This window comes from Amborella trichopoda, chromosome 3 (genome assembly GCF_054954075.1).
Source record: "Amborella trichopoda isolate Santa Cruz 75 chromosome 3, AtrichopodaSantaCruz75HAP2 v2.0, whole genome shotgun sequence".
Taxonomy (NCBI): domain Eukaryota; kingdom Viridiplantae; phylum Streptophyta; class Magnoliopsida; order Amborellales; family Amborellaceae; genus Amborella; species Amborella trichopoda.
The window spans coordinates 62,033,256-62,056,525 of NC_142338.1; the positions used below are offsets into that span (position 1 = coordinate 62,033,256).

At 39.5% G+C, this 23,270-nt stretch overlaps 2 protein-coding genes across 2 annotated transcripts in view; both read left to right on the forward strand.

Annotated features, from left to right (window-relative positions):
- The first annotated feature begins 2,792 nt into the window (after window positions 1-2,792).
- Window positions 2,793-23,270, forward strand: part of LOC18421633 (uncharacterized) — a 53,674-nt gene continuing 33,196 nt past the window's right edge. The window contains exons 1-7 of the mRNA XM_011630144.3: window positions 2,793-3,000; window positions 10,520-10,634; window positions 15,293-15,532; window positions 16,235-16,462; window positions 16,764-16,877; window positions 19,239-19,725; window positions 19,971-20,137. Of these exons, the coding sequence (XP_011628446.2) occupies window positions 10,551-10,634; window positions 15,293-15,532; window positions 16,235-16,462; window positions 16,764-16,877; window positions 19,239-19,725; window positions 19,971-20,137 (1,320 nt within the window). The 5' untranslated portion in view covers window positions 2,793-3,000; window positions 10,520-10,550. The remainder of the gene's footprint in view (window positions 3,001-10,519; window positions 10,635-15,292; window positions 15,533-16,234; window positions 16,463-16,763; window positions 16,878-19,238; window positions 19,726-19,970; window positions 20,138-23,270) is intronic.
- On the forward strand, window positions 21,110-22,934 carry LOC18421634 (glycosyltransferase BC10). Its single transcript, XM_006826383.4, has one exon. The coding sequence runs from the start codon at window positions 21,395-21,397 to the stop codon at window positions 22,475-22,477; it is 1,083 nt and encodes a 360-aa protein (XP_006826446.2). The 5' UTR covers window positions 21,110-21,394; the 3' UTR covers window positions 22,478-22,934.

Sequence of the window (23,270 nt, forward strand, 5' to 3'; positions counted from 1 at the left end):
GCCATGAAGTGAATGAAGGGCAATAAAATATGGCAGTCTAATGTGCCAAACCGTAGCCCCAGAGAAGGCCACAACCTTTTTAGTAAGTGTATCCACCTCGCAATAGATTGGGAAATGGACTACACAAAATTTGAAAGGCTATGTCTGCAGTTGACTACTACAACTGTGTGCAGTGTCCATGGAGGATTACATCAGCCTTGAATGACATTAACTAACAGGGAGGAATCACTTTCAATATGTAATGAGAAACTATTGCACTGAATGGCCAGATCAATGTCCTCTTTAAGAGCATAAAAGTCCACATAGTTGTTGGAAGCAATACCAAAAAGCCATCATCATCTCTTATTACACTGCAACCTCTTGCGGGCCCTGGATTCTATAAAGAGGCTCCGGTAATATTCAACTTGAAATGATGAGAACGAGAGAAAGACCATGCAACCTGAATGAGATAGTTAAATTGTTGTTGGCGCCATGCAATCAGTAGATTTTCAATAATTTGTCTTTTCTGATATATAGAAGGCCCAGGGTTTAGTATCATCTAACTCACAAATAAGAATAAAATAGCTTGTAATAATATCGCTTCAATCTGAGTATCCTCTTTGAGTTTTGCGAGTATTTTGTTGAAAAATGCCTAAAATGTTGTTCGGAATCCTGAATAACTAAGGTTTTGGTTTGTAAAACAGGTGAGCCTAAATGACCAAGTGTCCCCGCTAGTTCCTATCATAACAATAAATTTTAATATAAAAAAAATCACATATTCCAAGTTTAGAATGTTGAACAAGTAAAGGGTAGTTTTGTCATTTGACTTGAGCTATTTATATTGATCGGGATAAGGTAACTAGTAATATGAATGTATGTTGCAAGTGATATTTAATATTAATCACTGAAATATATTTATCTTTGAAAAAAATCAATAAAACATAATCTTAAAGAGAGAATTTAATACATTTATTTTCGCAATTGAATATTTTAATAATTAATAATAAACGCGATAGGAAATATTATTTTTAATATATACATGCGCTTGTTCCTTCCTCTAAAGTCTAAACCCATAATAGGAGAGCCCAAGTCTTGGGAGTTGGGATCTAACCTCCTTACCTTAGCAACTGAAACAAACAATCTACCCCCAACCCCTACAACAAAATCCCATATGCTCTCTACATACAATGTTCGAAGATATTAACATCCAATAAAAAGATCCCGCTGAAGTAATGGAAATTTGTGAACAGTCATATCTAAATACTTAGAAACTAAAAATCAAATATTTATTCTAAAAATAATCATCTAGTAATTATATCGTACAAGTGAGTGGCACTTCTAAATTTGGTCAAAAGATGTTTTACGCATCAGAAACCTTACGGTGCCTTGAAAATATATGTTTATCTTTAATTATAAGATTTAAACTTTAAAAAAAGATGCTTACATCTCGATGTCGAGACAAACTATTAGTAGGATTTTCAATTTAAGAAGACTTTCTTTTTCTTATTGGATTTTTGAGATCCACTTTATTTCTACATTACAAGGTGGCCACTTTTTATGAACTTTTTCCTTATAGATGCTTGTAAAATAAATACTCAAAACTTAAGTTTGAAAAAACTATCCTGAACAATATTTTGTCCAAAATAACAAGTATATAATGCGCTTCCGCGTACTACCACTGAATAGTATGCAGGGCTCGTAGGGAGTTGGATTAGGGGTGACAACGGGTCGGGTCAGGTTTAGGTTTATGGGGCCGGACCGGATTGATCCAACCCAACAATAAATAAAAAATATTTAAATATTATATAAAACATATACATGTATTATTTAAATATTATAAGTAAAAATACATAGTTAAATTTATTAAAATATTGCATATTAAATAATATTTAATATAATAATCAATATTTTAAAAAGCGTTAGGCGGCCCGTAGACCGTCCAACGCCTAGACGGGCGTTTAGAACTGGACGACCGAGTAGAAAGAAAAATGTCACTTAGATTTTCACTTTTAACATGTTTCTAAGTACTTAAAAATCTTCTAAAAAAACCTTTAATAAATTTATAAAACATCCAAAACTAAATTTAATATCAATGGGTGATGCTTAGATCAATTTTTCAACTTGATAAACCCTTCAATCATATAGAAATCACGGAAAAGTATTTTTTTTTGAGGTTTTTCTTTCTAAAATAGGTTCTAATGAATGTTTGGTTTAAAATAGACCTAAAACATATTATTTTACTTTTTTTAGTATTAAAAAGTAATACCCTAAACAGTATGTTATTTAAATCACTGATAATAATACTATTCCGGTCGAGTACCCGAACTTGAACGCGAATAATGTTCGGGTCCAATATTGGGACCAGGACCAAATACACCAGAGTCTAATTCTTAAACCGTACCGGTACTCAGGTCTGCTCCGAACGTCCAGTCTCGGGTCGCGTGACTCGGTTCCGGGTCGCGTGCCGCCCCGATGGCATGGAATGGGTTGCCGGCCTCAATTGAATCGAATGCAATGAGCGACGCATTCGGCAGTCATTTATTTTAAGATCTCAGCCCAGAAAGTGGCCTACTGTACTAGCTGACAAAAATTTTCTCCCACTTTTTTTTTTTTTTAATTTTTTTTAATTTCTTCCCGACAGGTGATTCTCCATAGAAAGAGGAAAACTAAACGGGAGTGGGTAGCCCTTCCATTCCATCGTCAAAGCGCGGATCTCAAATCAATCGGTCCTCCAGAAAGATAAAAGAGAGAGAGAAAGGAGGGGACAAAAACATTCTAGATTACATATACAGTTTAGAGAGAGAGAGAATAGTGTTGTGATTGAACGGTGTGCCCCTCCTGAACGCATTTTAGGGAAGAGTTGTTTTGTTCGATGTTGATCTATCTCTCTCTCTCTCTCTCTCTTCTTTTCCCCCGCTTTGTATATCTCAACTCCATTCTGCAGAGCACGCCCCTCTTTCTAAGTAGCAACAGCAACTCTTGTTAGGGTCGTAATGGACTTTCATCTTCATATCATTCCAGGTCAGCGCACCCTCCCTCTCTTTCTACTTTTTTTTTTTTTTTGGTTCCAGATCCATGCATACTGAATAATTCATGGCTTCAATTCAAGAAAATGGATGGCTAATGTCGTTTATGGTAGTTCCCACGTCGATCAGTGGGTTGAGAATGTGAATATATACAATTATGGTTCATAATACTAGCAGTAATAAATAGTAGACAGTGGACAAATCATGGAATAGAAATGGAAAAAGTGTTAGTCTTTTGGAGGATCCCTTTTATCCCTTTTCTGCATTGCCAGGGGCTAGGGCATTATTTTGTCTCACCTTTTGAAATTGAGGAGTTGCTCTTGGGAAAATTCACATGATTGTGTTCTCGGTGTTATAGATTTTGACTACCCATCATTTTGGGATGATAGATGATGATGAATTGATGATCATGGACATCTACAGCGTGTTCTAGCATTGATTATGTCAATGAATTGGAGGCAATGCTCGTTCTGGATTTGAGGTTTTATTTGGTGAAAGTACACAGGTCTTGTATGGTGATCGGCGACTGTTCACCACATCTTTTTCTTTCTTTTAGAAAAAAAATGATCAAAATTGAGGGTATGGGTTATCTCCAGTGCACAAGGTGGACATGGACTCGGTAACTTGCTTTTTGGTTTTTCGTTTAAGTATGCCTGGTGTTGTATTGATTGAGAAACATGCCTTGAATTTAAGGTTTGTGCAATGTCGATAAGTATCATGAAGTCCCTTCTCATTTTTGTATTGAGTCCCTTGAGCATATACATTAAGTCCAACGAAGAATTACTCGTCATCTTTCTTGCATTGCTTGATTAAATTTTGTTTTGCTCTGAGCTTGTGATGTTGCCCAAATTACTATGTACAAAAATCTAACTTTTCCCCCTCTTTATGCTCTTGTATCATTCGGTGCTTCCCTAACTCTGGTTCCACTCACTGTCTGATCCTTATTACTTGCATCTTAAGTTGATCAGGTCATTCATAAAGCTTTTGTTGGCCAGTGTTACTTCTTTATCATCTGACTTACACTTTTCTCCTCAATGACTTACACTTGATTTTCATTTGGCACATTTGCTTGTTTCTTAACACCTGGTTTGCACTTTGTACATGTGCATTAACCTTTTTTTTTTTCTTTCACAATTATGTGCTACAACTTAGACCCTGTTTGAATTCTCATATAAGTCGTTGGCAAGTCAGCCACATACGTGCAAGCCCTTATGGGGTGTTTGATGCTACTCTTACAGGAACAATGTTCCAGCAATTTTGTGTGCACTTGTCTGTGTTGATCCTCTTAAAAAAGCCATTTTTTGCCTCTATCCTGGATAAAGTGGCTTTGCAGGGCATGTAATCTACATAGCAAAATGGCCCCTACTGTATGACCTTTTCTTTTAATGGATAAAAGTTGATTATTAAAATTTTTTTGGGAGATATAAGAATTTGTTGTCGTCCTATCACTTAATAGTGATACTTTTAGTATTTTATCTTATCTCTATTGCTGAAGGTTTTCACAGATGAATTTTGTAAAATGTCATCTCTGCATTGTTAATTTGTCTACAGCAATCAAATTCTTTTCTTGGCTCAGATTGGAATGTTCGTGATGCTTTTTTTTTTTGTTGTATGATACCTCATCATCATCTAAGCCTTATCCCAATGATTTGGGGCAGTGTATAAAAAATTGGCCAAGTCAAATTAGATTTGGCTGAGTTACTCGGGCTCGGGCTGTGGTGGAGCCCGAGTTGAGGGCCCAATTCAGGGATATTAAAAATATTCAAACAAATTATGAAAAATCCCAAAAAAATAAGAAATCTATTTGTAATTTTTTTTTAATATTTTTTTATCATTTTGGCAAAGATTGGAAAGTATATACTAATTTTTACATTTTCCTATCTTTTTTAGAAATTTTCAAAAATACCCCCAGTCAAAAAACTGACTTTTCAAAATCTATTTTTTTGCTATTTTTTTTTACCTTATTTAGATGTGTTTTGTTTAATTTTACTTCAACATATTTTCTTTTTTTTTTAATTTTTGATAGTTTTATATTTTTTAAATATTGTTTTGTTGCTACAGTACTCGGCCCTACTCGGGCTAAGTACTCGGCCCGATTGTGGTTTCGAACATTAATTTGGGGTCGACTACATGAAATTATGTTCCTCCATTTTCTCTATCAAGGGCTATAACCAGAAGCCACCATATATTTTCTCACTACTTCTATTATTTTTTTATTCTTTTAAGGAGGTTTATGATTTTTTTTTGGGGTGGCGCTAGGCCCATAGGGGTTTGGGGGGCAACATTTCCCCCCTAAAACGCTTTTCCCCCTTTTCAGGGGGAGAAATTTCTTTGTTGTTCCTTGGCTGAGGACCTTTTCCCGCCCTGGGCCAAGTTGCTCCAAGGTGCCATCTAGGAGCTAATACGCCAGCACGCTTGCCTAGGCGGCCTGGCAGCCGGGCAGCCGAATTTTCAAACAAGGTGTCTATGGTGTTACTAATTCAACCAAGCTCTTTGAGACAACTGCACAATTTCCTTACAACCAAGCTCTTGTTACACAAAGAAGTATTGCAGCTTCAGGTGAAGAAATAACTAATTCTTATGAATTTTTTCGCAAATATGGTTTAATATCTTTCTTTAACTTAAAAATTGATACACCTCTTCTACTTCTGGTAGCAATTTGGCTCAGATATATTTATTGAGTGGAGTTACTCATCATTTAGTCTGACTGATGAAATTTTTCACCTTTGAGAAATGAAAATTGACTGCACTATTTTCCCAAACTTTCACATGGTCAAATATAGATCAAGCATTGTGTAGCTTGTTTAAAAAGTTTTTTTTTTCTTTCAATATTCCCCCTTAGAGTTGGTAAAAAATCTGTATGATCTCAAGCTTGTTTTGGTAGATATTTACAAGTAGTAAAAACAGCTTTGTTAGATGCTTGTTTTCACTTGAAATTGGTATAGAATGAGCCTAAAAGGGTTTGAGAGCAAAACATCCAAAATTCCTGTGCACCTTGACTTGCAATATAAATGCAAAGCAAGATGGTGGCTTGAGGCTTGGTTTGAGTGTTGTTTAAATGGATGGTAAATGCAAAGAAATAAATCACTTGGTAGTCCTCTAAAGTACTATAAGCTAAGCTAGCAGGGGGTTTTAGGGCAACCCCACCTGTTGCTTTAATCTCAAAGATACATTAGGTTGAAGACTATAACTCTATCGTCCATTGTGAGTATAAGAGATACTTTCACTACGCTTAACTCTATACTCTAATTTAAAAGATGCCGTGATGTGCTTTCAAATTTACATTCCATTTCTTTGCTGCCAAAAATTGCCATCCATGCTTCACTGCTAATTTTGCCATCCATTCCCTTTGAAGTATATCATGAGAGTATGCCATATTTATTTATTTTCATTTTTTTCTGTCTCATTGTGTGTTGGAAGAGCGTGTTGAGTGTATGTTTCTTGCGTGTAGATCTCTTCTTTTTTCTTTGGCTACATATGTGTAGCACACCATATACAGTCATTGATGTTGCTACCTGCATGACTTTGTATATTTTGTGTTTTTGTTCTATTCTGGTGCATCGATTTGTGCAATTTGGTAGCATATGGATTGAGTTTCACCGTTTGCATACTGTTCATATGCTACACTTGGAGTAGTGCATTGTTCTTTGTCTTCTTTGGTGCGATATGTATTAATTTGTACTGGTGTTTAAAAAATTGGTGAGCCAATATGGTATCACATGAGTTAGCTCTAACATGGAGGGTTACTGGCCCAGTTCTCCTCGGACTTGGGCGAGTTGGCTTGGTACCCCTTTCACATGAAACATTAGGGAAAAACAGTTTTTGAGTTTTTTTTTTTTTTGCATCAAATTTTTATCCTCTCTATAAAAGGTCACCTTATCAATTGATTTCAGCATGAATTGCTCCATTTTGGATCCAAAGTAAGGGCCAATTCGTAAAATTTTGATTTTGGCAAAGTTTTTGAACCTCGTGTTTTTCGGACCCTGAGAAACTGATCTGCCCTTCTTTGATTTTCTTCTTCAAATATCAATGAAACAATTTCAAATCTGTTACAAACTTTTTGTAACAAAGCCTAATAGAAATGTTTGGGATCAAATCAAAGAAATTTACACTCTTGAAAGTTTTGGTTTTTTTGGTCTTTTAAGTGCAGATTTGCAATCCAAAAATTTTTGGAGTTTCAAGCCACAAATTTATTTGAGGATTTTAATTTAGAACCAGGTATATTAATTTTTTCAAGAAAAATTATTTATGTTTAGTTTAATTTTTTTGGCGTAGTTCTCCGTTTTCCTGAAAAATTATCTGGATTTTTTAAGAGAAATCTGAAATTATTTTTAATATTACGTTGAATCTTCTTTTTTTTTGTGGTTCTAGGTTGAATTAGAAAGGTTTTAGATAGTTTTCTGTTAGGAAGGGTCTAGATGTTGTGTATTTTTTCTTCTTTTTTTTTGCCTTTTTCCTCTGTTTCTGTTCTCTTTTTGGTTGCGCGAGTTGGCCGAGCAGCTTGCTGAGTCAGCCAATCTGACTCGGACCTGACAAGTGACCTGTTCACCTCCCCAAGCTGGGTTTTTAAACACTGATTTGTGCTATTGTTGTGCTTCCATATTGTTCCTGTGCTTCAATCTCGACTTTATGGAATGGTTGGGGTGAGGGTGGTAATCTCTGCTGTTGAGTTTAGGAGCCCGCTTTGAATTGACGTCCAAATTTGGGACAACCAATGAGGGATTTGGATGTACTGCTGCACTTCTCTTGTTTGAATTGGCCGATGGCATAACAAGATTAGGATCTCAGGAGCCAAGAATTTTGGATGGATGTTGGTTTGGTTTTTCCAAGGTAGCTGGAGAAGTTTCGGGGGACCAGAAAACCCCTGGAATCTGTCTCTTTCTCCCAGTCAACGCTTTCCTTTATTTTCCGCATTTTCCTACGAGAATGTCACTTTTCTTCAAAATGTTCACCAGGATCTTGAGACTCTTTCCTTTAAAAAAGATTACCAATATTTAACTAGTTTTTTGCCCTGAAAGATCTCCAGGAAATTTAGCCTTCCACTTTTGAACTCCCCTCTCCAACTCCTCACTTCTTTTTTACACTCTCTGTGTGCAGTATCAGTTGCCTCTCCTTGGGCTTGAATCCGGAGCCTGAAGTGGGGGACGATGATTTAGGAGCAAGGTGTTGCATCGAGTTCTTTTCGTTCCTCCCTTTCTGTTTTCCTGTTTGATTTTTCTTGTTTCAGGCTCTGCCATATGTACTACTGCTACTAGTATTTGGCCCCTTGAGCTTTACCCAGAGGATGATTGGCAGGAGCTAGGGGCCGTTGCCTCTGACCTTCCATGAGCTTGCCTTTTCTATCTACAGCCCTCCATTCTTGATGGAATGGATTGGGTTTGTTCAACTCAATCAAGGGCTGGGTTTGCTTTCGACACGTGGGAGAATTATGTTCAGGAGACATGCAATGCAAATGGAAATTCTTCCACACCCTTTTATCTTTTGGCTGAAAAGCTCCTCTTCACCTGGTTTGATCAATATCTCCATTGGAGTTTGGATTCTGGTTGGATGTCTACGTAAAATCGGGCATAATCTATTTATTTGTTATGTTTCTTTACACCATCCATAGACACTGGAGGTCCGATAATCTGATTGATGCTTCAATATCTCCAAGAGTATCCGGAGTGGTACAGAGGTAGTTTGGAAAATTTAGTGAATCTACCCATACTGGGAAGGAGTAAGATGTGAAAGCTGCCTTTGGGTTAATGCTTCTCAGCTCCACGTATCTTCCTCCAGTGAACTAAGGCTCTCATGACCTTCGTCATTTCTGTCACCTTGTCCAATCTGAATAGGACATTCTGGATTTGGAGATGATGCCGTCATGCCCCTTTACCTTCCATTTGGCTTTGATTATTTGTGTCCAATAAAACCATTGTGGCATCTTTCTTAGAAACTGCTGCTAAGAACTGCCTTCCCATTCTTCCAAACTGGCCTGTAGTTCTTACTTGGACGATGAATCACGAGCTTCTGTTTTTGGGTTATGGCTTTGGGGTATTCTTTGCTTGGGAAGCTTAAGGCTTCCATCTACAATTTGAGAGAAGCTCTCAAGTAACTCCAAGGTTTTACGGTGGGATCCAGCAGTTTGGGGGGAGGAGCAAATGAGAACAGGTTGGCATGATATGCAGCTGTCATTTTCTCGAATTATTGGAACTTGTGTCAATAGAGAGTTTGAGGAAGGCGGGATGGAGAGAAGAGGTGTAGAGAAGGGGGGCATAACCAGGAAACAATGGGGGTGAGTGGACAGTGGGGAGAAGGGGAAGGGACAGGAGGGAACACTTAATCCTCAAATTGTTTCCCCACAAGAAAGCTTGGGGTCACTGTTAAGTCTTTAAGTTTTCTTTTGATGTTAAACTTACTCAAGAAAAGGAAGTTTTCTTTTGATGATAAGTACAAGAAGAATTATCATAGCCGACTTACAATTGTTACATGAGATGATAAGTAAGAAATCGTAGAGACTTGATGACTTATGTCCTTGTAGTATCCACTTCTCTATTTTCCTGGATAGAATCTACTCTGGGAATATAATGAAGGTTTCTTTGATGCTTTTGATGAAGAAATCTGCTGGCTATGTGTTCATCTATGGATGGTTCTGGAGATTATTGGACTGTCTTGTATGGAGGTTGATTTTGAGTTGTTTATCCCATTTAAAATTTAAATTTTTATGTAGGTTATCGATTTTGGCATTCTTGGATAATCATTTTTTAGTGACTTAAATTTCATTTTCCTGTGACTTAAATTTCATTTTATACAGATTCTGATTGTCTTGAATGTCAAAGTTGGCATGGATTCTTCTGAGTAAAACCAAGTACATTTAGAAAATGTTGGTTTGATGAGTATTATTAAGGGATTGTCTACAAAGAGATCATTTATCTTTTGTACATGGAGGTCACAATCATTCCAACTCATAAGATGTCACATTGGATGGCTTGGGGTGAGTTATGAAGTCCGAATTTTTTTAGAACTTTGTGTCTATTCAATGACACTCTTACAACCACACATTTTGAAAATTTTATGTCTATTCAATGACACTCTTACAACTACCCATTTTGAATTTTAAGGGACAAGAATGATTATGACCTCCATGTACAAAAGATAAATGGTCTCATTGTAGACAATTTATATTATTAAAATGTTTGAGAATGGAGGATGGCTCTTAATTCTCACAAAGAGAGGGAAAGAGAGCTTTTACTCCTTATCTTTAGAATATATTGCACTGTATTGCAGACCGTATGGCACAAGTTATATTTTCATGGGGACTTCTCACATGTTTATCTTTTAATGTGGTATGAGAACTATAGTTTCATAATGTATGGCGACTCACTCATTCATTGGTTATTTGTTTCTTTACTGATGTGGTCAAGAAAGGCCTTGCTGTCATGGTCTTTTTGCTTTATATCTACTCACCTTATTCATCAGATACTGAAGAGATTGTATTGTGATAACTCACCTAATACTTTATATTTCTTCCATGATAGGTTTTAATTTGTCGTTGAAGTGATTGGCATCATGGGTATTGCTGGGAGGTGGTTCAGGACATTGGTTGGTCTTAGGAAGTCAGACAAGTCACAATCGTCCGAAAAGAACAATAATGTGGGTAAACTCTTCTTTGTAGTCTTTCTTTCCCGAGTTAATTTTTCTTATCCTTATATGCGGGTTTCCTTTATAATTTATCTACAGTTGCCGCTTTTGATACAGTATGACATGACTTGTTTGCTATTGTGAAAAAATGTGATAGTTTGTTTACTTTCAAGTTCTATATAGCATATACATGTGGGTACTTTATAGGTATACAAATATAAAATTATATGTGTGTGATGACGTGTTTAATATCATGTTCTACGATTAGCAATTATGTGTTGGTTACATGTAATTCTATATTTGCTCATAACTGCCATGTGATATATAAATGGTTTTCAATTTGTGAATGGTTGACTTGTGGGCAATTGAATCAAGCTTAGGGGAATATAATGTGAAAATATATTATGCTACATCTGAAGGTCATATGAAATAGAAGAACTGCTTTCGATGAATCTTTTCTTCCTTTTTAGTTATTGCTAATGTTTTCCTTAGCTCGTTTTTGCATCGAGTCCTTACTATAACCAAAGGTTAATAGGTTGAGCTCATCTTTACCCTGGGAAAAGTCAAATTGATCAGCCTCTGAATATTGCTAATTCTAGAAAAAATATTAGAAAGTCATCCAGTGTTGGCTGGGTATTATAAAGACTCAGCAAGAACTTCGAAATATGCTCGGATCCTGGCAGGAGAAAACCAGGATCTTGCCATGGCCAAATGTTTTTGTTAAAACACTTGGTGGCTGAGCCAAGTGACTGAGGGAAGTCCTGAGTCTTATTTGAGTTTTTAAGCATTGCTAGAAACAACATACCCTGTTCGGTTGGTCTGGTCTAGATCTATAATGTATTATTGTTCATGAACAGGTGATTTGAACTTATGCAATGTTAAAAAAGCGTAGTAGCTTGAGAAAACTAATATACTCTATGCAACTTCACCAACTTGGGTTGGGCAAAGGAAGGTGCCCTGGCTTGAACGAAATGTGGAAACGAGATTAGCAAATAGACCTCTTTTTGGCTTTGTGGCTATGACAGAAAATAATTGGAGCAGCTTAGTTTGGTGGGAGAGCATGGTGCCTACAGCATACATCCCTACAGTAGGTGTGTGAGATATGGTATGGTAGGTGGTGGAGAAAATATTTGTGGCATGGCATCTGGGGGAGCCAGGGTGATGGAGAAAATGGAAGCTAGGAACTTGTAGTTTGACAAAGAAAAGGCAGATATTTTTTTTGATAATGTTAACCTTAAATTTAAAAGAAAGAGGAGTACAAAAGCCTTGGCGTACCACAAAAAAGGTGCTCAAGGACCTGACAAAGGAGAGAAAAGTGGGATCGTGACCTCTTTAAAGAAGTTGTTGTAAAGAGGGACAGCAACCAAAGAAAAGAAGCCGAACCACCATACAAAAACAGAAAAGTAAAAGGAAAAAAAATCAAAAAAGGAAGGATATTCTAGTTTCCAGCCATGTCCGCCGCTTCTTTTGCAAGGGTGTCAGCTTCTTGGTTTCCTTCCCTCCAAGTATGCGTCCATACAATGAACGTATTCCTGTGGAGGTAATGAATCTAATCAAATGTTTGTGCCAAGAACCTGGGGGGGGGGGGGGGAGTGGGGAAGAAGCAAGATTCTAAGCTCTGGTTATGGTGTTCCTGGAATCTCCCTCTACGATGATGGAATGCAAGTTGAGATGTTGGAAGAGCTTTAAGCCTTCTAGAAGGGCTAGCACGTCGGCCTCCATCGAATCTATGTGACCAATGTGTTTGGAAGCCTAAGTTACGGTAGAGGTGGTCTCTAAGGATGGCTCCAATTCCTGACGGCCCTGGATTGCCGAGGGAGCATTCGTTGAAATTGAGCTTAAGCATGCCTCCTGGAAGGGCGAGAGCAGTCATATTGAAGGACATTACTCCAATCTTGATGGAAGGCCGGGGCCGAAATTCCTTTGAAGCCAGGGTAATTGGCAGCCCAAAAGATATTGGTGGATTTGACCTTGGTGAAGATTTTGGCCCAAGGAGAATACTCCCCCCTGAATATTCTATGGTTGCACTCAATCCATAATGCCCACAGAGATGCAGCCACCACTTACTTCCAGAGAAGAATCCTTGCTTTGGGCCAGGGAATAGGCTGGGTAGAGGAGAGAATAGAAGTCCCCTCTGTGGGCAATACCCACTGTACCTTGAACAGTTTGAGGACTGCTCTCCAAAGCTTGAAGGCATAGGGACAGCGTCGGAAGAGGTGGTTATTGAATTCCTCCTCATCTAGACACAAGACACAACGATTTGGGAGCGGGATTCCTTGTCTTTGCAGTTGATCAACCGTAAGAACTCTTTTGGAGAGAGCCAACCACATAAAAATCTTTATTTTGGGGGGAGTTAAGGAGTCCCAAGCCTGGGCTGCAACAGCTGTAGGGGCTAAAGGGACAGTAGGGGGTTGCGACAAGCTACGAAAGAAAGACGACATTGTGAAAGAACCAGCTGGTGGAGTCCAGATGATTCGGTCGGGGCCTACTGGAGCTTAGAAACAAGCTTGCAGTTCAGCCGAGAGAGAGGCGAAACTTGACATTTCGAGGTCATTGAGAGCTCTCTTGAAGACTGGATTCCAAGAGCGAGAGGTCCCAGCCAGTAGCATTTATTGGGCTACTATAGCCCTTTGTTCTCGAGCAAGACGGAAGAGATCAGGGTGTTTGTCCCTGAGGGGGGGTGTGGCCTAGCCACAGATCATACCAGAAAAGGATTCGGTTCCCCGATGTCGAATGAAATCTAATTCAAATTTTAAAGAGCTGAAAAGCAGAGCAGATTGACCTCCAAATGCTGGAGGACCTGTGGTTAGTTTTGAGTTCAGAGAGCCAAGGAGAGTCATGGAGGCGATATTTGGTTTTGAGAATATCAATCCATAGGTGGTCACCAGGCTCCAACACCATTTGCCAAGGAGGGCTAAGTTTTGAGTTCTCAGTTTTTTGATCCCTAGACCTCCCCTTTTCTTAGATTGGCAGAGTTTGTCCCAGGCTATTAGATGGAATTTATTGTTAGAGTCCTCTCCTGACCAAAAGAACCTCCTCATCAATTCTTCAATCCTAGTGCTAACAACAACTGGCATATGGAAAATGGACATTTGGTAGACCGGTATGTTAGTAAGGGTTGCTTTGATGAGAGTGAGCCTGCCTCCAAGGGACAGAAACGTCCTTTCCAACCGGCTAATTTGTGGTCCACTTTGTCGACACTGTGGGACCACATCCTTTTATTGGGTTTGCCAAGGCAAAGTGGAAGTCCTAGATATTTTGAGGGTATTTCTTCGGCTCCGCAACCCCATCTTTCAGCAAAGTATCTGAGGGTGGCAGAATCAACATTAAATCCCCATCATTGTGGCTTTGTCGACGTTGAAACCAGTTGCAAATTCGAGCAGAATCAACATTAAATTCCCATCATTGTGGCTTTGTCGACGTTGAAGCCAGTTGCAAATTCGAAGCACCTGAGGAAGAGGAAGAGATTGTGTAATTCGACAGAGGATGCGTTACAGAAGACCAGGGTGTCGTCTGCTTGTTGAAGGTGAGAGATAGGGGGAGCCCCTAGTCCTATAGTAAAACCGGGCAAAAGTTCAGTTGAGTACATTCTAGCGATGGACTAGCTGAAAACCTCTGCCGAGATGGCAAAAAGGGATGGGGATAGGGAATCCCCTTGTTTGAGGCCCCTGGTAGAAGGGAAGTAGCCTTTGGGAGTGCCATTGATGAGGATAGAGTAGTGAGGGTGAGAGTAACAAGTTCTCATCCAAGTTCTCCACCTCAATCCAAAACCCATCCTGGTTTGAGTTTCTTCTAGAATTTCCCAGTCAACATGATCGTAAGCTCTCTCCCAATCGAGCTTTATGATAATACCAAGATCTTTGTTGAAGTGTCTGGAGTGGATACATTCATGAGCCACGAGGGCTCCATCTAGAATTTGTTGGTCTTTGATGAAAGCACTTTGATTGGGGGAAAGAAAAGGCAGAAATTGCTATGGAGGTTTGCAAACATTTCCTTTTAGTCGATTAATCTTGCTTTCAGCTTCACAAGAAAAAAATTTCAGTTTGAACCTATCAATGGTTTTCTATTTGGGAACACAACAAACTACAATAGACTATCTTGAAGAGGGCTTCTAGTTTTGGAGTGCAAGTTTGCAGAAGCAAAGAATGTATGGATCATATTGGTAATAAGTATCCGCGTTAAGAAGTTTCCATATATATATATATATATAGAGTAATGATCCTATGAGACCCTCCCACACCCATGTATGTAGGACCCCAAAAGATCACCATTGAATTTGGCACAGATCTCTAGAAAAGTCAAGTCCCAGACCCATGTGATAACTTTTCTAGATATCTGCGTCAAATTCAATGGTAATCTTTTGGGGTCCTACATACATGGGTGTGGGAGGGTCTCCTAGGATCATTACTCATCTATATATTGCATTTGCATAATTTTCCTTTTATTTAACATTTCTTAAAAAAGACTAGGAGCATTACCTTTACAAGCTTTATATGGTTGCTGAATTTTATCCTTCTTGTAGAAATGCACACAATTAATGAGTTCTTCTTTATTTGAGCTATATTATATTCTTGGAACTTTTTTGTCTAGACAGTACATGCTTCTATATTATTGTTTTCCTTTTCTAGATTGAACTGTTGAGCTATTTTGGGGGTTTTGCAATGTTGCAGAGAACTGAGGATGCTAGTAATTCAAATCTGTGGCACCGGAAAAAGAATGTTGCAAATGGTAACACAACCTCCGGGACGGAAGGTTGCGATGATGCCGAAGACTGCATCATCCTATCCAGCCCAATTACAGCCAGTTCTTCAAATGGTGCTCATGATATACAGACTGCTAATCAATTAGAACAAAATGTGAGAGAAGAATGGGCTGCTACATACATTCAAACTGCTTTTCGAGCATTTTTGGTATATGGTTATATCTCTTCACTATTTAGATGTCAAATGCATTACCCACTTGTGAGTTGTATCATTATAATTGTTATTTAAGTCTATTTTTAGGTACTTTCAAACTCATATTTTCTCCAGAATTTCCATTAAGCAGTGCTCATATAATCTATAGTCAATGAATTCATATGTTCTATAGATTTTGTCTCAAAAATTGTCATGCTATTGTAACAGAATTGCTGATGTTTGGTGATCTTGGTCTTATTGCATTAAAAGAAATAAAATGTAATGATGCTCAGTCTTGAAAAACATTAACCACTGGCATAGGGTTCAGAGGTCCTTATTGAAACCAATCCCCTTACACTGGTACAGTTGTAATCAAAATTATCTGAAGTTGACTGCTGAGATGAATATTGACTTCCTACCCATATGTACCAGGGATGCTAACATGCATACAGACCTATACTTATGCATTCATGTCCTATTTTTTAATTTTTACTTTTGTAATCCATGTTCTTCATGGACTTCCACATGTATACTTATTTATAACTATGAGTACCTGCATGCAAACATTCACAGATAATTGTACGATTACATATGCGCATAAATATGAGTGGATAGTTCCTTTTCTTTTTAAATATCGATAAGTTCCGATTTATTTGCTTGCCAAAAAAATTGCAGTGCTGTTACCATGACTAAGTTTATAAGGTTGGTATATGACAGGCGAGAAGAGCACTCCGAGCATTGAAAGGACTAGTGCGACTTCAGGCCCTTGTCAGGGGCCATGCAGTGAGAAAGCAAGCTGCAATAACTTTGCGCTGTATGCAGGCACTGGTAAGAGTTCAAGCACGAGTCAGAGCCAGGCGAGTTCGTATGGCACTAGAGAGTCAGTTTGTACAACAAAAACTGCAACAACAACTTGTCCAAGAGGCTTATGTTCGAGAAATCGAGGTGAATTTTCCAATGCACCATCAAATTGTAATTTTGTTTTCAGACAAATGAAATGTATTGAGTCCTAGGTTTTGTTCAAATTTACTTGTAAAATGAAAGCTTATTTTTTGATGATTTAGTTATTAGTTGTATTTCTTCTTTTCGTTTGGTTAAAAATTTCTAATGCTATTTGGTTTTAAGTCCTGATTTGAGTTTGTATTATGCAATGATGGCTGTTGAAAAATAACATTATGAAGTACTTTGTTTCCCCATCTTGGTTTGTAAGAGAAAACCTTTCACAAGAAAATGACTACTAATGCAGGAAGGCTGGTGTGATAGCATTGGCTCTGTGGAGGAAATTCAAGCCAAGTTGATAAAGAGGCAGGAAGCTGCAGTCAAACGTGAAAGAGCTAGGGCATATGCTTTAACTCATCAAGTAAGGTTTTATTTATATATTTATATTAATATCATATGAACTGAAGGAATCTAGTAAGATTTTATTTATATGTTTATATTAATATCATATGAACTGAAGGGATCTAGTAATGTTTTATTTATATATTTATATTAATATCATATGAACTGAAGGGATCTAGTAAGGTTTTATTTATATATTTATATTAATATCATATGAACTGAAGGGATCTAGTCCAAGGAGTGTACTGGAAAGTAATAAAGTATATCAACTATTTTTTTTTTAATATGTTAACTGTTGTATTAAGTATAGAAGTGTACAAAAAATTTGGCGACCCACAAGTGGGGTGCTCAAATCTAAAAACCGTTACGGGCCCAAAAAATCTATATAATCATATGAACAACCCAAAAAATGTCCAAGGAAATGTAAACACAAGATATACAAGCCAGGGCTTGAGAACTCAAAAACTGCCCATAAAAGTCCCCTGTGAGTTGTGATGGTTGGCTCCCTCCTTAGCGAGTGTGTCGGCCTTGGCCTTGGCTTTCCTCCAAGTATGCCTCCATACAACGTGTAGAATCCCTGCGCAGATGGAAGATCTTGTCAAAAATGTGGATCAACCTCCAAGGGCAGGGTGCTGATATCGAGGCCGATGCAAATGCATTCGCTGAGTCATGGGTGTTATCAACCAAAAGTTGTTATCAAGTATGAATTTATGTGACTTTGTTTGGAATATAAAGGGTATATGATTTCTTGATTTCTGAGAGTCCTCAATTTCTTAATGTGACCGAGACATCCAATCATTTCTTAAAGCCATTGGATATGCGAACCTTTGAATTCAGTCAAGGGTGGCCACTTGGCCCTGGTCCCATCGAGCCCCTACCAAGCTGTTTGGATGGCTAATTTTAAAAAGAAAACGAAAAAAAGATCCTAAAATTGAACCAATTACAAAGGCATGGCTTTACCATGCTGAACCATTTTATCCTTTGCAAAGATAGCAAAGAGATGGTGGCCATTAAACAACTTCCGGGTTTATTTTGCCTTCACTACCAAAGGCAGGGCTGGTTATTTGGAGGGCCTTACAGAATGTATGGCAAGAATGTGGCCAGAGGACTTTTGAAGCCAAGGAGAGAACCATTTTAAATGTCAAGGAGAACATCAAAATAATAGCTATTGAATGGGCCAAACAGCTTAAAGGCTTGAAAAGTTACTCGCCCTCAGACTGCGTACTAAATTGGGACACTATAGGAACACTAGATCCTCATGCTGGTGACCATCGGAACTGGGTACCATCTTTGAAGTGTGAAGCTACCTGCTATTTTTTCATCATTTCTGGCTGTCTATCATTTTGCGAGACCTGGCAGCCTCTTTTGGTTTTGGGAAGACATAGTCCCAATTTCTGTACACAATATATTGTTCACTGCACTTCGTACATGTAGCTCTTTATATACCTATCTAATACAGTTGCCTTTATTCAAACAAAGCATTGTCGAGTTGATTTTCACTTCTATTAAATTTGTGCTAAAAATGGTTTTCTCTAACTTGAGTTCTTTTCGCTACTTCACTCTATGATTATATACAAGGGCTTCAGATACTTTGGTTTGTCCAAAAATCAGGGAATAATTTTCTTCACTTGTTTTAAATGTTTGAGACGAGATGATTCTCCTCACTGCATTGGTTTTATCATAGTTTCAGAGGCTTTTTTTGGGTTGCTGATTGGGTAGTTTTCATGATTATTTGTGAGCTTTATGGTGGACCTAGAGGGCTCAGTGGTTTCATCTGGTGGTCTTTTACTCATTACTTCCGAGGTATTCTGGCAGCTTGTTGATGGGGCAGTTAGCACATTGACATTGTAGGACTTCAAGGTGGAAATAGGGGGTGAAATAATCTCTCTATGTTTTTCCCTTTTCTTTTTGTTTTAAGTAAGGGGTGAAATGATCCCATCTTTATTTTGTGAACGACACTCGTCTTTTGTCATGCCTTTGCCTTTTATTTTTTTTCTTTTTACTTTGTTTCCTTTTTTGATAATTTGGCATGCCTCTACCTTCTTGAAGGGTGATTTAAGACTGTTTGTCATGTGTCACGAGGTGTATTGGTTTCTTCCTTTGTTTGAGAAAGCTTGGGAAATCCTTTTAGGATATGGTGGTGGAAGGTTTCGAGAGGAGGTTGGAGCCACCAGAGGAGCTTGTTCTCATATCATGGGCGAGGATGTCCTTTTGTGACAAAGTCCAGTACAGGGGATTTTTTGCTTATTTTCTACCAGTATTTCCCTGTACACAAGACCATTGCCTTCAGTAATGATGGGTTTGTGTTATTCTAATAACTAAGCTTATGACCATGGTATTCTTCAGGATATGATGTTTTGCATCTCTCTTTTTGATGCAGTGGCAGGCAGGATCGAGGCAGCTTCAAGCTCCGGTGGGGGGATTTGAGCCTGATAAAACCAACTGGGGCTGGAATTGGTTGGAGCGCTGGATGGCCGTTCGCCCCTGGGAAAACAGGTTTCTCGATATAAAGCTCAAGGATGGGGTCACCTTGCGTGATGACACAGACGACGCAAAGATTGGTGGTGTTGGTCTCCCAAGGCATCAAATGAAACTGCCCTTGGCTGCTAGTGTCAAGAAGTTTTATGCTCCTTCTATGATCCAAAACGACAATAATAAGGGCACAATGGCATCTCCATCAGATGGGAGTGGATCCTCATCGAGTACCCCTGCAGCCAAGACCGCCAAGCCCAAGGACCACCTCATAGCAGTGCAAGAAGCCAATTCCATGTCCCTTCGATCGTCCAGCAACCCAAAAGAACGGCCGGCGCACAACAATGCCCTAGCCAAGAAAAGACTCTCTCTTTCTGCTACTGCTAGTAACTCAGGTTTGTATTTGTTGTTGGCTACACTTTGTAATGTTAGCTAGTTGCACTTGTAAGTTATTAGAAACTGGAATAAATGACATATTCAAAAAAAAAAAAAAAAGGAAGAAAAGAAACTGGAATAAATGAAAAAGTAACTCGCTTCCAAAATAAAATAGGATGAGAGATATTTGCTCAATATCTGTTGTGGATCGTGTATATTTGTGGCTTAATGTGTTAATTATTGTCTCGGGCATTTGTGCATTTAGGTGTCGGAGCTCAAGTGTCACGATTCCCATCCAACAAAACTCCACTCGCCAAGTCAGCTCCTACTGTGCAGAAGCTTGGCAAGGATCAAACAAGATCAGATGCAAGGCGTGATTCAAACCCTCTGAATTCAGCTCAGCTGCTCAAGGAGTTTGACTTGGAGAGACAAGCCTGATTGATCTTATTGATTTTATGAGTCTTAGATGTGAAAAATGGTGCTGAGGCGGGATGTGTGTTCCGATGATGTTGTAGTTGTATATATCTTTTCCTTTCTCTCTCATTCTCATTCCATCTCTGTCTATTATTTATACTGTTGAACCCAGAGAGCTCATTGCTGAACCATTGGAGTGGCATGGAAAAGCTGGCAAATGGTGGCTGAATTCCACGATTACTTGTGCATTTGCATTGATGTGCATGGTACTTGTAGGACTGTTGTAATTCTATCTATTATCAAGGTCATCGTTACTGTCATTTGAAGCAATTTTCTGCTGTCCTTTTTCTAATTAAAATTAATAAAATATGGATCGAATGGCAGTTTGCACAGTTTATCTGCATGTACCAATTAAGGGAGAAGAGGTTTTTCATTAACCCATGACTTGACTTGCGTGAAATGCTAAGCTATGTTGGTATTGTGAGTCAAACGAGTAAGCATGTGACGCACGTGCCATCCCTTACGGATTTGTTGAGAGAGAGTTAAACGTGACACGGTCTTAATACGCAGCTGAAAGATGGGGTGGAGCATTGAATAATATGTATGTGGGGGGAAGTTGCATCGAGTTGTTATGATCTGATATTTGTAATTTTGCTGATTTGGACATAAAAGTTTGGAATATTGTAAAAAAAGAAGAAAAAGTGAGATCTTTACGATCGATGCTGTAATAGTCAATTAACGGTAATTGATCAGAAAAAATAAAATGTTAATATCTTTATTTACGAGGGAAGGGACGTAGTCCTTGAATGGAGAACTGTGGGTCGGACGTTGTTGGGGGAGATGACTTGGTATGAGAGTTCTCACTCGGATTAAAGAGACGTCTTCGTACTTGTAACTTATATATACCACAACCACAAAGAAAGGAAGGAAAAAAGAAAAGGAGAGAAAGGGATCATCAAATTTAATCCTCGTTCCATGGTTTATGCGTGTGTGTGTTTGTGGGTGGTAGAGTTGTTGTTAATTGTTGCAGAGTGAGACGCATCTTCAGTTTCCTCCTCAGCCGCTGCCACTACCTTTTTTTTTTTTTGTTTTTTTTCTCCTCTCCCTCTCACTTTCACTTTCATTATTAGAGGGAAGGGAAGGGAAGGGAAGGGAAGGAGGACGATGATGAGTAAAGGGCACCCTTTGTCTCTCCTCCTGTAGCATAGCATAGCAGAGCAGAGCAGAGCAGAGCAGAGCAGCCGCCATAGCCATAGGTCTCTAAGCCCGGCTGTGATGGTGATGATGCTATCGAGCCCTAGCGTGCTTTCCTTTGCCCTAATCTTATCTCTCCCTCTTCTTCTCTTGGTGGGGCCACGCGTCCTTCAACCCCACCGCAACAACCTCCTCATCACCCTTCCTGATGAGCTCGACGACCTCGCCCTTTTCCGTCGAGCCATTTCCGTCTCCGCCCGCTCTAATTCCAGTACCCTGCACCATCTGCACAAGAGGAGGAAGAGGAAGATTGCATTTATGTTCCTCACCAATTCAGACCTCCATTTTGCCCCCCTCTGGGACCGCTTCTTCCAAGGACAAGGACCGGAGCTTTTCAACATATACATACACGCCGACCCCTCCGCCCCCTTCAACCCTCCTTCTTATGACGGCACCGTCTTCTCCGGTAGGCTCATCCCCACGGCCAAGCGCACCCAGCGCTCCTCCCCAACCCTCATCTCCGCCGAGCGCCGCCTCCTTGCAACTGCCCTCCTCGACGACCCCCTCAATGCCTTCTTTGCCCTCCTCTCTCAGCACTGCATCCCCCTCCGCCCATTCCATTCCCTATACCACGCCCTCTTCAACCATGAGCATGAGCAGCGCAGCTTCATAGAGATCCTCGACGGCGAGCCCAGCCTCTGGTCCCGGTACATCGCCAGGGGCCAGGGAGTGATGCTTCCGGAGGTGCCATTCTCCGAGTTCCGGGTGGGGTCCCAATTCTTTGTGCTGTCACGCCGCCATGCCCTCCTCGTCATCCAGGACCGCCGCCTGTGGCGCAAGTTCCGCCTGCCCTGCTTCAACCGCAATTCCTGCTACCCGGAAGAGCACTACTTCCCCACCCTACTCTGGATGCGTGACCTTGAGGGATGCTTCCCCTTCACCCTCACCCACGTCAACTGGACCGGCAGCACCAATGGCCATCCCTATACCTATCGCCCACACGAGCTCAGCCCTGGACTCATCCGCACCATCCGATCCCCTCCCCCGAATTCCACCACAAAGGACCATCGCCATGGCTTCCCCTACTTTTTCGCCCGCAAGTTCTCCCCCGACTGCCTCCAACCCTTCCTAGACATGGCTGATTCTTGCCTCTTCCGCGACTGAGAAAGGTGCTGGTAAAAAAATTCAATTGGATTGATTTGAAACCACTGAAAATTTAAAAGAATCATCATCTATCAGAGGTGGGTGGGTAGGTGGGTGTATGCAACTTAAAAAACTCCAACTTTCTTATCTATTTTTTCCCCCTTTTAGGTTTTCTTCCTCCTCCCCTTCCTTCCTTAAAGATGAATGGGGGAGGTAGATGTGTTTTCACGAGGATAAGAAGAGTTGTCCTCTCTCCTCCATTTTCCACCCAAACAACTCTACCGATGCAGACACCCAAATACAGTTGGGTTGCCATCCTAATAAGAGTAGGAGAGAGGATATGCATTCGTTCCTCTTCTTCTTCGATGTAAAATCTAGCCCTTCATTTCAATTTCCTGGAACGGATGTGTATGATGGATTCTGTAAAATATATCCATGGTAGATGGTATATATAAGAATGCAGTGTTATTCCCCTTCACACCCACCACTATATTTTTTTTTTTTTTTTTGGTGTCTTCATCTTCATCTTTCAGTTTTTATTTCGCTAATGTTTTTCTTGATTGGGAATCATCGAATCCAAACCCTATTGAAACTTTTGCATTCAATCACTTGCTATGCAATTTTCCAAGATTTTCTTTGTGGCTTGTTGTGTGAGCGAGCGAGCACGCATCTCAGAGGTGAAAGAAAAGAAAAAAAATGCTCTCATCGCCTTTCATTCCTTTTTCTCGCGAGGAGACGGTCAAATTTTGAGGATTATTGTTTTATTTGAAGTGCAATTAATAATAGTAAAGACTTCTCCTCTATGGATCGTGGA

Bases quoted from the DNA above. Each gene is read 5' to 3' on its own strand.
- LOC18421634 (XM_006826383.4), top strand. From the start codon at position 21,395: ATGGTGATGATGCTATCGAGCCCTAGCGTGCTTTCCTTTGCCCTAATC.